This window comes from Platichthys flesus, chromosome 7 (genome assembly GCF_949316205.1).
Source record: "Platichthys flesus chromosome 7, fPlaFle2.1, whole genome shotgun sequence".
Taxonomy (NCBI): domain Eukaryota; kingdom Metazoa; phylum Chordata; class Actinopteri; order Pleuronectiformes; family Pleuronectidae; genus Platichthys; species Platichthys flesus.
In genome coordinates, this window is record NC_084951.1 from 7,714,777 (window position 1) to 7,727,112 (window position 12,336).

Here is a 12,336-nt window from a genome sequence, read left to right on the forward strand (position 1 = left end):
GTGACGTCTTCATCACTTTTATAAAATATAGTTTAGTATTTTAGTATTTATTACTGATAACTTATTGACTATTTGCACAACCTTTAATTACCTCTTTAATTCTTAAGTGCTTTTCTTGCCCTGTATCTGTGTTTTCAGCATCTAGATATCCAAACAACGTATCTACCTATGCCTACCTATCTATTTACTAACCTACTTACCAACCTATCTATGTACCTACCTACTTACCTACCTTTCCTAACACACTGGGTAGCAACACTGTATGCCTGTAAGGTTAAGAGGTTATTCACATAGAAGGTTCCAGTGGGAATGTAGTCCTGTATCACATCCTGTTACCTTATCACTGACGTTATGGAAATGAACCCTTACATGTATCATGTTGCTTAAGCACACTGGCTGATGAAATGATGACAATGTTGTAGTTTATGTGTCCAGCACGAAGGTGCTAAAACTGTGTGTTTAAACAAGTTTATTTTTTGTCATTCTTGGGGGCAGCAAAAAAAAAAGATGCAACCTTCAGAGCACAGATGTGACATGAGCCGTCACCTGCAGGATCTGTTACACTCCATGTGTTTGTCCAGTGGGCTGGAGGTTCAGGGATATTTGCATTATGTGTGTGTTCTTTTGTGAGGAGACAGAAAGAGAGAAAGAGGTGAGGAGGAGAAGAAGATATCAACACACAGGGAGACAGTAGGGAGTGGTGGAGAGCAGGCAAGAATGTGTATTGCTCTCCCTCTTCCCCCCAACCACCACCACCACCTCCTCCGCCTTCTCCTTCTCCTCCTCCTCCTTGCCCGCCAGACACCACCTCAAGGCCAGGAAACTGTTTAAACTAATTTACATAAAGTGCTAAAAAGGCGGGGGGGGGGGGGATGAGGGGGCTGACAGAGCAGGTGATACCAAGCCAACTGACGCTGAAAGGAGGGGAGGAGGATCCAGAGCCTGAGCACACACCCACCTACACAAACACACACCTGTGGCTGCAGCACACGGCTCAGAGCACTACAGAGGAGGACCTCAGCCCGACCACAGGAAGGATCTCACAAGACAAGTCCACTTTGACTTCAGAAAAAAAAAACGTGTGTTTTTGAGAGCAGTGTGAAAGAGCTGAGCCCAGAGAGAGAGAGAGAGAGAGAGAAAGAGAGAGAGAGAGAGAGAGAGAGAGAGCGAGGACACCCCGACACCCAGCAGGTAAACTTAACCTTTATCCTTGTTGTTATTAGAATACTGCTAATGTTATTTAATTTATTGAATCGTTCACTGTGAATGAAGACTGTGAATATAACCTTTTTTATAACCTTTTTTTAAGTGAAAGTTCCCCTTAAACAAAAAACAAAACGACTAATAAGAGACAACAGGATTTAATGAATGAGGTTCTTTCTTTGCTTTGTGTTTGAAAGTTAACTCAGCGTGAAAGAGCCGGTACATGTGACTACAACTGACCTTTTCAGTTCAGCATTTTCTGCAGACTGTGACTGTAAACTGACTTTTTAAAGTCTAATCGCCGATGAATGATGTATTTCCTTTGCCTTGTGTGAGAGACTGCACTCAGTGAGAGAGAGCCTGTGAATATGTGACAGATGGAACAGTTTTAAATTGTAAGTCGTTTTAATTTAATAGCCAGCTTATGAGAAACATCATCCACTTTCTTCACATTGTGTGTGACGCTGAACTCAATGTGAAGCTGTGACGGATGGATGAGGCTCAATCATGAGTTGTCAGCAGCTCTGCAGTCACGTTTCCCTCTGCAGCTTCTCTCTGTATTCCCCCAGGAGTCTGCAAGCGTCTACAGTTTCCTCCATTGTCTGCTGTATTGACACACACTATCTGTACACGTTCAGGTTCAGTTCAGTTTAACTGCCTGTAACCCACCACCACGCTCACCCCTCCTGTTCCTCTCTCTCTCTCTCTCTGAGAACAGGAAGGGCAACATTGTGGATGACGGTTTGAGCCAAACATACAGATGAAGATACACAGGGCTGAGCCCGACGCACAAAAGGTTGCTGACAAAAGAAAAAGTGTAGTGTTTCATTTGGGGCTGGGGAGGAAGAAAAAAACTGAATCCAATTTGACTAGCAAACGAGTTTGTCGTGACCGACAAACTGTGATCTGTATACTAATGGGTCAGTGGGACAGGTGAGGGAAAACGTGCTGATAGAGACGGGGGACCATAAAGATACACCACAAGCAAAGCAGCCCACTGTAAGATAAGATAAGATCTCACGTTTGAAGCTGCAGTTATTTTGGGTTTATCCACGACCTAGTCTCAGTTAATATTTGAGTGTGATGTACACGTGAGCTCAGATTGGACCCGAAGCCTTATTGATTTTATTTCCGACACATGGACTCTGGACATTTCTTCTGAATATGTGAGCTTTACGCTTCCCGTTGAAAAATCTCGTTGAAACAGTCAGTTGAACTTTCATTCACTCCAAAGTGACTCTGTATTATTTTGACTGGCCTAATGTTACAATCGCACTAGTTTGAAAAAATCTATTTATTGCGTCTGAGCAATAAATAAGGCTGTAGCAGCATGACCTCAACTTTTCATTTGTAAAAGAAAGGATATGTTGTATTCTCTCACTTTAAGTATGACCACATCCACATTATTACTCCACATTGGAGATCCGCTAGAAAACGTCTCATTTGAGTATGAAGACTCACGGACAGCCATTTAGTCTGGATGGGCAGAAACTGAGCTGTTTGGTAACTGACGTAAAGACCAGAAACCGCTTTCTGATTGGGTCTTAGGTTCACAATGTAACCTTTGCTGATTCGTCAGGCTCCTGTCACATGACTTGCTTCTGGAAGCAAAATAACATCATCAGCCTGGGCAACCAGTGCAGAACAACATTGATAATCAATCACAAGCACGGCTGAGCATGTTGTCTAACAGCTGTTGTGCAGCTAAACTCTGCATTTTACAAGGACACGACTGACTTTCAGTGTAGCAGCTGTTGTTTTATCATTCTGCGACACCAAGTATACATGAGTGGTCATGTGATATATCAGGTGTGTTGGTAATGGATGGGAATTAAATCTGATATGGAGCCAAAACGCTTGGGTGGACAGAGATTATTTAATAGTTTGAAAACACAAAAAGTAGTTATATAGTGGTGTAGCCTAAATCCAGTCTGAAACTAGATTCTGTTTACACAACTAGTATCACTACAACTCCCAAAAACTGTCGTCTAGACTCTAATTTTCTTCATTTTCTGAAAACTAAGTAACATATTTTCACCCATTTATCAACTTGTTCTCAGTGCAGTCATCAATCGTGAATGTTAAACTCTGCCAGAGGGTCAGCTCACCATGTAAGAATCATATTCTTTTGCGTTTGTAAATGAGACCAGTAGGAGTTTAGACATCGAGCTGTTCAGCTTCTGGGTACTTGGCTCCTGCACGACAGGAAAACCGCCCGAGGCATTAGAAAAACCTTCTCCTCGTAAAGACCTTGTCCACATTTACTGATTAACCTAATTATGGGTGTGATGAATGAGCACTCACCGTACCTGATACTGCAAACGTCCCGCGAGTCAAATGATAATAACATCTCAGCAGAGAACAAAAGGCCAAGCTGCTCCCTCCCCGGCTGAGGTTCGCTCCTGTCTAATCATATACAAACGACTTGGTTTGAGCTGAGATATCTGTCACAGGCTGTCTCCTCGGGCTTTATTCCAAAGTTATCACCTCTTTATTCGGCTTCTATTTGTTGACTCAGTTCTTAAAACTGCTGTCGGCACAAACCAGCAGCCTCATTTGAGATCGAGAAGCAACTGTAACTGCAAATATTTGAACGTTTAATGGATTTCCTTGAATTGCACAGGTGTTTTGTTTGGTTATAGGGTTTGGTGAGGGGGAGTAAATAAAAACACAAGGTTTGTCACGCGTCCTTGTCCGATATCAGTGTGGAAACTGAGTCAGCATCTGTGGGTGGGGTTTCTTTAAACTGATAAGACAAGGACGCGAGTGAGAGAGAGAGAGAGAGATGGAGGTGGAGGAATTTCAAGAGCAGATGGAACGATTAAGGAGAGAACAAGCAGTGACTTTGTGTGGACGGGAGCACTGGGGGAGGACCGGCCCAGAGGGCACGGCGAGGAGAACACCTGTGCTCCAGCCATCCTTCATCCCTGACACACAGACGCAAACAGTCCTCTTCACATTAGTGCCCTTAATACCCGACCCACAACACCAGCATCAGGGTTAATACCACGTAATGATCTCATCATCCTGAAACAATGAGACCCACAGGGATCCAAAACCTGGTCTATGGTGATCCGCATGGATCCAAAAGCAGGTCTATGGTGATCAACAGGGATCCAAAACCTGGTCTATGGTGATCCACAGTGATCCAAAACCTGGTCTATGGTGATCCGCAAGGATCCAAAACCTGGTCTATGGTGATCCACAGGGATCCAAAAATGGTCTTTGGTGACTCACAGGGATCCAAAACCTGGCCTATTGTGATCCACAAGGATCCAAAACCTGGTCTATGGTGATCCACAGTGATCCAAAACCTGGTCTATGGTGATCCACAGGGATCCAAAACCTGGTCTATGGTGATCCGCATGGATCCAAAACCAGGTCTATGGTGATCCACAGTGATCCAAAACCTGGCCTATGGTGATCCACAAAGATCCAAAACCTGGCCTATTGTGATCCACAAGGATCCAAAACCTGGTCTATGGTGATCCACAAGGATCCAAAACCTGGCCTATGGTGATCCACAAGGATCCAAAACCTGGTCTATGGTGATCAACAAGGATCCAAAACCAGGTCTATGGTGATCCACAGTGATCCGAAACCTGGTCTACAGTGATCTGCATGGATCCAAAACCAGGTCTATGGTGATCCACAGTGATCCAGAACCTGGTCTATGGTGATCCGCATGGATCCAGAACCAGGTCTATGGTGATCAACAGGGATCCAAAACCTGGTCTATGATGATCCCGGGTGATCCAAAGCCTGGTCTATGGTGATCCATAGTGATCCAAAACCTGTTTATTAGCTTCTGGGACCCGAGCAGGGAGCCTTCTTGGTGTGAGGCCACTATACCATTAGATGCTAAATGTCCAGCGAAAATGAAAAATCTGAGTTGAAGTGGTGAATTCATGTAAACAGCAGCTGTTGGATGTAAACTCCGTAACAACATGGATCAAGATATGTATCAGACTTAGGGCACAGACGTGGGTCAAAGTTCACCAATGTTAACTTCAGTTCTGCCTGAGAATACAAAGTTTCACCACTGAAACATTTGCGAACGTGTGACCGGACCCGAAACCACAAAGTCTGTGTTACACGTTGTGTGTTTCATGTTGCACTGTATTGATTTGACAGTCGGTCACATTTACATGGTGTCAGGGGTCAATCTGCTCATTGTCAGCGGCTCTACGGATCAGCTGTGCTGTTGATTCCTGCCATTTAGTCACTGTTTAGCCTGCAGCTCTTTCACACACATTCAGACATCGTTCATATGGAAAAAAAGAACAAAAGGACATGTAATGGAGAAAAGGGTTATGCAAAATAGCTGAAAATAGCAAGATAGAACTCTGGCCTGCACTTTTTCTAGAGTAAAGTTTGTTTAATCTTTGGTTACATATTGCAGAATCTGTGTTCTAAAAATAAACCCTTTAAAGCCCAGGGAGCAGCAAATATGCAAAAACAGCCTTTAAAAAGAAAAACATTGTATACACCTGAGGACCATCAAGTCTGCTCTCACAGACTCTGTGCCCAAGACTTGGCCCAGCAGAAAACCTAAACCGTCACCATGCGGCACAGCGACTGGGTAATTATTACTGGGCTCAGTGGGAGAATCAGATAATCCACTGTGCAGTGACTGGGACCCTCAGTGAAGGTGTTCAAAGACATGTTCATGACTGGGACACTGAGTCCCTGGTCAGGTATTACATCTCGAAACTATCGGTCAGTGGAGGGAAATAATTTTGATAATTTAAGAGGAATACATTTTCTCAAGTATAGTTTGTCTGCTGTTGTTCTTGTTCAGGGCTCGAGTCCCATCAGTACAATTTATCCAAAAAAAGAGAAATGCTGGAGGTAAACATTGCATTCTACGTTTTGTCATTCCTGTGCCAGCGGATCATCTCACTGAGTTTTGAATTATTTTGCTTCTTTCGTAAACACAACTTTTTCGTCACACCCACATAAATTACTCATTGACTGAATTCTGCTACCTCTGTGATATAATGTGTGTGTTGTGACGGTAGATCCAGCTCAAAGGTCAAAATTCAGTTGGGCCCGATGAATTTACTGATTGACTGCAATCTAGTTACTTGTTGGGATTGTTGTTGTCTTTCTGCACTTGCTTACACTTGTTCCCATGACATCACGTGAAATATGAAAACTAAGATCCATATTTCATTTTATTGTCTTCATCCAGAACCGCGTAGTCCACCCGAGACTAGACAGAGGAGAGGGAAGGCTGCTGAGAATGGACCGCAATCCGCAGATCTGGACTGTGCAGGGCAACCCCCAGGACACGGGCAGAGAGCTGCAGCAGAGGGTGTCGGTCGCGAACCAGCCCGAGTGCTCCATCTGCTACAACACCTACGACAATGTCTTCAAGACGCCCAAGCTGCTGGAGTGCACCCACACCTTCTGCCTGGAGTGCCTCTCCCGCCTCATGGCCGTGTCTCAGGCCGAGCTCGACAGCAACAGGGGCAGCAACAGTGACAACAAACACCTCTCCTGTCCCTTCTGTCGCCACCCCACCGCACTCTCCGAGGAGGGGCCCCCCGCCTTGGCCACCAGCCGCGAGGTCCTTTGCAAGCTGCCCAACCACCAGCAGCAGGCGAAGCCGGTGTGGCTGGAGGGGGGGAAGCTATGCTACAAAAGCTCACGGCACAGCACCAGCGTGGGCGCCCCCGAAAGTCCCACGGCCCTCTGCGTCTGCATTGACATTGGGGCCACTAAGACGGCCGGCATACCGGTCATGACACCGCCCCCCAGTGGTGGCCTGCTGGGCCGCCTGACAGACTGGAAGAGGCTGATGCTCTTCATCGCGCTCATCGTGCTGCTCATCGTCATCGTGCTGTGGCCTCTGCAGTGTGTGTTCACCACTGGGCACTTGCGCTGTATACACAGCTCAAGGCCCACCGTCACTCCAACCACGTCTTTTTCCGGCCTAATTTCCAGACAACCTGGTCTGACAGAGTAACCCTCTGGACACTCGCTGGACTTCGTTTGAACTGCATTATATTGTATATGAGATTTTTATTTTAAATATCTGACACTGAGGTTTTGCTGCATAACTTCAAATAGATTTTGAAAAGCGCACTTGATGATTGTGACACACAACTGACAACACTGAACCACCGATGTTAAAGCCACAATGTAAAGGCTTTTTAAATGTCAGACTTTAGTGAACCCCGGTGGCAGTTTAAAAAAAGACACCTGGACAGACATTGGGCCGACTCTGGACATTATATCAAATATTATCTGGATCATTGTAATTATTGTAAAGGTGAAAATCATAATCACATACACAAATGTCCACAAAGCTGCTTTAACTATACAAATATTGAATTGATCATTCTCTATTCATCACTTGTTCTACATGAGACTGTTCATACAGGCCCGTGAAGCAAACAGTCTAAACATTTGCACTATAGCCGACACCTGTAGCTTGAAATGAGACAAAAGGAATTTTCCACTGTTTTTGTCATCATCCTTCAAGGATCACACAACAAAGAGCTCAGGTGGGTCGATCTTCACCATTTCACACAAGCCCAACTGTGACGTTTAAAATGTCCTTGGCTGAAGGATGACATTTCGTTTTTGTAATTAATAGAAAAGTGTCCGTTGCAATACAGAATAGATATGATTCAATTGTGCCAACTGAAAAGTTTATACTGTACAAATGATTTGTGTGTTTCTGATGAAGATATCTTTGTTTACAGAACTATAATAAAACAAATGTGAGGTAGCAACTCAGATCCTGTTTGTACACGCAGCCTCAGAATGAATAAAGATATCACTTGATTTGGAATTTAATTTGTTTTCTTAAAAGCTACATTTTACGGCAGCATCACAAGGTGGTTTAATCAGTCTGAGGGAATGTTTTCTTGGTAAGGTTGTAAAATAGTAAAACCATCCCAATCTGATTCCTCAATCTCGACTATAAAATCTGCGTCTTTACAGGAAGTCGCCTTTGTTTATTCCTGGATTTGGCGTCAGGTGAAGGAAAGGTTGGGCTCTGGGGTTTTCCCAAGGGCAGCTCGCTTGTGACACGGTTGATAAGAGAGTTCACGTTTGTTCAGGAGTGGCCATAATATACGTGGAACTTCCTGAAAATAGATCTAGACTTCTAGTTAACACGGTAAACCAATACAGCTGTACGCCTCCGTACAGCAGCTACATGAAACCGTTCATGCAGATTTAAACTGTTGAAAATCACTCATATCAAACTCTCAATTTCCCCCCCTATCTTTTACTTACTTGTGAGTTACAGAACATAATTTCTACAGGCCGCTTCAGTCATGAAATATATGTGATTACCTGGGAAATCTGCCCCGTTAACACATATATTGGCCAGAAAAAAGTAGTTGTCTCTGGCCCGCTCCCTAACAGGTGACGACATGTTTAGCCGCATGTTGTCTTTTAACCGCTGGCTGTCGAGGTAGTGTCCTGTAAACGGCGTGGGCTTTATAGATAATTGGCTAACTTTTTTGAGAATACCTGGTCTTGTTAGGAGAGACGGCGTTCATCCCACTTGGGATGGAGCAGCTCTCTTATCTAGGAATATTACTCACTCTATAACATGACAACCCATAATTGGGTCCAGGAAGCAGAGCTGCAGTGCTAAACACTTCTCTGCGCTCCCTCTGGATCATTCACACAACCCCATAGAGATTGTGTCTGTTCACCGTCTGATTAAATTATTGAAATTAAACAATAACAGAGCGAGAACTCCACACAAAAATGTAATGAATCTACTCCCCCCAGTCATATCAATTCACAGGTTCCTAGAGAAATTGGGCAAGGAGGTGGAGTTGCTGCTATTTTTCACTCCAGTCTATCAATTAATCCTAACCCTAAACTCAGCTACAAGTCATTTGAATGTCTGGTTCTTAGTCTTCCACGCCAATCCAGGAACCACCGACAGCCAGTCATATTTGCTGTAGTTTACCGTGCTCCCAGGGCTTATACTGGATTTTTAAAGGAATTCCCTGAGTTTTTATCAAACTTAGTCCTAAAGACCGATAAAATTATTATTGTTGGTGACTTTAATATTCATGTTGATAATAATAAAGATTGCCTTAGCGTAGCATTTATTTCAATACTAGACTCTATTGGTTTCAGTCAGTGTGTGCACCAACCTACTCATTGTGGTAACCACACACTTGACCTTGTATTATCGTACGGTGTCGGAATTGAAAACTTAACAGTACTTCCGCGCATCCAGTTCTATCAGACCATATTTTAATAACCTTTGATTTTTCAAAATAAATATAAAAAGGCTCTCCACAAAGCAAGAGCCGCCTACTATTCAAAACTAATAGAAGAGAATAAAAACAACCCCAGGTTTCTCTTCAGCACTGTAGCCAGGCTGACAGAGAGTCACACCTCCACCGAACCCAGCATTCCTCGATCCCTAAATAGCAATATCTTTATGACCTTTTTTAATGATAAAATTCTAACTATTAGAAATAAAATCAACCATCTCCTGCCCTCAATTGGCACTAATACCCTCCCAACAACAGAGATCTCAGAAACGGCTGAGAATCCTACCCATTACTTAGACAGCTTCTCTCTGATCATCAGTTTACCAAATTAATCTCAGGTTCTAAACCAACAACCTGTATATTAGATCCCATTCCTACAAAATTACTTAAAGAAATTCTGCCCCTAATTGATAGTTCGTTACTTAACATTATCAATCTGTCATTATCATCAGGTTATGTACCACAGTCTTTTAAAATAGCTGTCATCAAACCCCTACTCAAAAAACCCACCCTAGACCCAGAGGTTTTAGTCAATTACAGACCAATATCTAACCTCTCCTTCATTTCTAAAATCTTAGAAAAAGTGGTAGCCAATCAGCTGTGTGAGTTTCTCCAGGAAAATAATATATATGAAGACTTTCAATCGGGGTTTAGAGCCAATCACAGTACAGAGACAGCCTTGGCAAAAGTCACTAATGACCTTCTAATAGCCTCAGATCAGGGACTTGTGTCTGTCCTCGTTCTGTTAGATCTTAGTGCAGCATTCGACACAATTGACCATCAAATTTTATTACAAAGACTCAAACAGTTAATTAACATTAATGGAACCGCCCTTAACTGGTTTAAATCGTATTTTTCTGATCACTCCCAATTTGTGCAAATTAATGATGAGTCATCTGTGCGCACCAAAGTTAACCATGGTGTTCCAGAGGGCTCTGTGCTCGGCCCAATTTTATTCTCATTATATATGCTTCCACTAGGAAACATTATCAGGACACACTTGGTAAATTTCCACTGCTATGCGGATGACACTCAGTTATATTTGTCAATTAAACCTGAACAAAGTAATCAATTAACTAAACTTCAAACATGTCTCAAGGACATAAAAACCTGGATGACCCGCAATTTTCTCTTATTAAACTCAGACAAAACAGAGGTTATAATACTTGGCCCCAAACACCTTAGAGACGCATTATCTAATGATATAGCTGCGCTAGACGACATTGCCCTTGCTTCCAATGAAACAGTCAGGAACTTGGGAGTGATCTCCGATCCTGATTTATACTTTAATAGTCACTTAAAACAAATTTCTAGGACCGCTTTTTTCCACTTGCCTACGCCTTTGTTACATCGAGACTGGACTATTGTAATTCATTATTATCAGGCTCCAGCAGGAAGTCGTTAAAGACTCTACAGCTTGTCCAAAATGCCGCAGCACGTGTCCTGACGAGAACAAAGAGAAGAGAGCACATTTCTCCTGTGTTAGCATCGCTACACTGGCTTCCAGTTAAATCTAGAATAGAATTTAAAATTCTCCTCCTCACCTTCAAGGCCCTTAATAATATAGCGCCTTTTTACCTTAAAGAGCTGTTAGTACCTTATAAACCCACTAGAGCACTCCGCTCCCAGAATTCAGGCCTACTTGTCGTCCCTAAAGTCTCTAAAAGTAGAGTAGGAGCCAGAGCTTTTAGCCATCAAGCCCCTCGGCTGTGGAATAATCTACCACTTTCAGTTCGGGAGGCAGACACCATCTTTTCGTTTAAGAGTAGGCTCAAAACCTTCCTTTTTGATAAAGCTTATAGTTAGAGCTAATTAGTGCGCCAGAACGTTACTTGTTCTATTTTATGACACATGACACACGGAGCTTCTCTTTCCAGCTTCTCCTTCCTCTTCTCCATCCCTATCTTCCTTCCCCGGAATCCCTTTGCTTTATCACCCGCAGATCCAGGGCCTCTGTGGCCGCACCATGGATTACGGTTTGTGGATCGCGCACCGGGGTCGCGGTGTTGGATCCAGTGTGGCGGATTCTGAGTCATGTGGGCTGATCGTGGTGCTGGTGGGGGACCCTGTGTCGCGTTGGCATTGGGCACGGGCGGTGGACCAGGACCGCGGTGGTGGCTCGTGATGGGTCCTGGTGGGTGGCGGTGGACAGTGACTGAGGACTGGAGTGGTGTCTGGTCTGGATGGTGGATCGTGGTCTGGATGGTTGCTGAGCATGGACTGTGCTTGCAGCTGGACTGCTTGGCATGTCATGTTGGGGTTGTCCTTCGGGATGTCTACCCTCATCAATGCTGCTAGAGACTTTGATTATTGATGATTTTCTCCTACACGTGGCATCTATTGCACTTCTGTCCGTCCTGGGAGAGGGATCCCTCACATGTGGCTCTCTCTGAGGTTTCTACGTATTTTTACCCTGTTAAAAGGGTTTTTAGTAGTTTTTCCTTACTCTTGCTGAGGGTTAAGGACAGAGGATGTCACACCCTGTTAAAGCCCTATGAGATGAATTGTAATTTGTGAATATGGGCTATACAAATAAAATTTGATTGATTGAGTGATTGAAACGGGTGTTTTTTCAGGAACACCTTGCTTTTCTAGTAACAATAGCCTAAGAGGTAACTTGTAAACATTGAGGAATATACTGTCACGGTGTAGTGTTTTCAGTGGAGCACTTTTTAAAATGAAGAGACAGCTGGGGTGAAGAGGACAGAGGGACGCAGCAGGGTCCAACACAAACATCCCTTCACGTCCCACAGTGAATTCACCCAGAGGCAAAACACAGAAACAACCGTTCACAAAATACTTGTATCCATCTGAAGGCCTGCTGCAGAAGGAAAAGCAAAACGGAGGAGTCACTTTATATAGTGCCATCATAGAG

The 12,336-nt window shown here is 43.8% G+C and overlaps 1 protein-coding gene across 1 annotated transcript; it reads left to right on the forward strand.

The window, feature by feature from the left end:
• The first annotated feature begins 976 nt into the window (after positions 1 to 976).
• On the forward strand, positions 977 to 8,005 carry LOC133957176 (RING finger protein 223). Its single transcript, XM_062392637.1, has 2 exons — positions 977 to 1,191; positions 6,398 to 8,005. Exon 2 carries the CDS (start codon positions 6,449 to 6,451, stop codon positions 7,172 to 7,174), a length of 726 nt encoding a protein of 241 aa, XP_062248621.1. The 5' UTR covers positions 977 to 1,191; positions 6,398 to 6,448; the 3' UTR covers positions 7,175 to 8,005.
• The last annotated feature ends 4,331 nt before the right edge of the window (positions 8,006 to 12,336 follow it).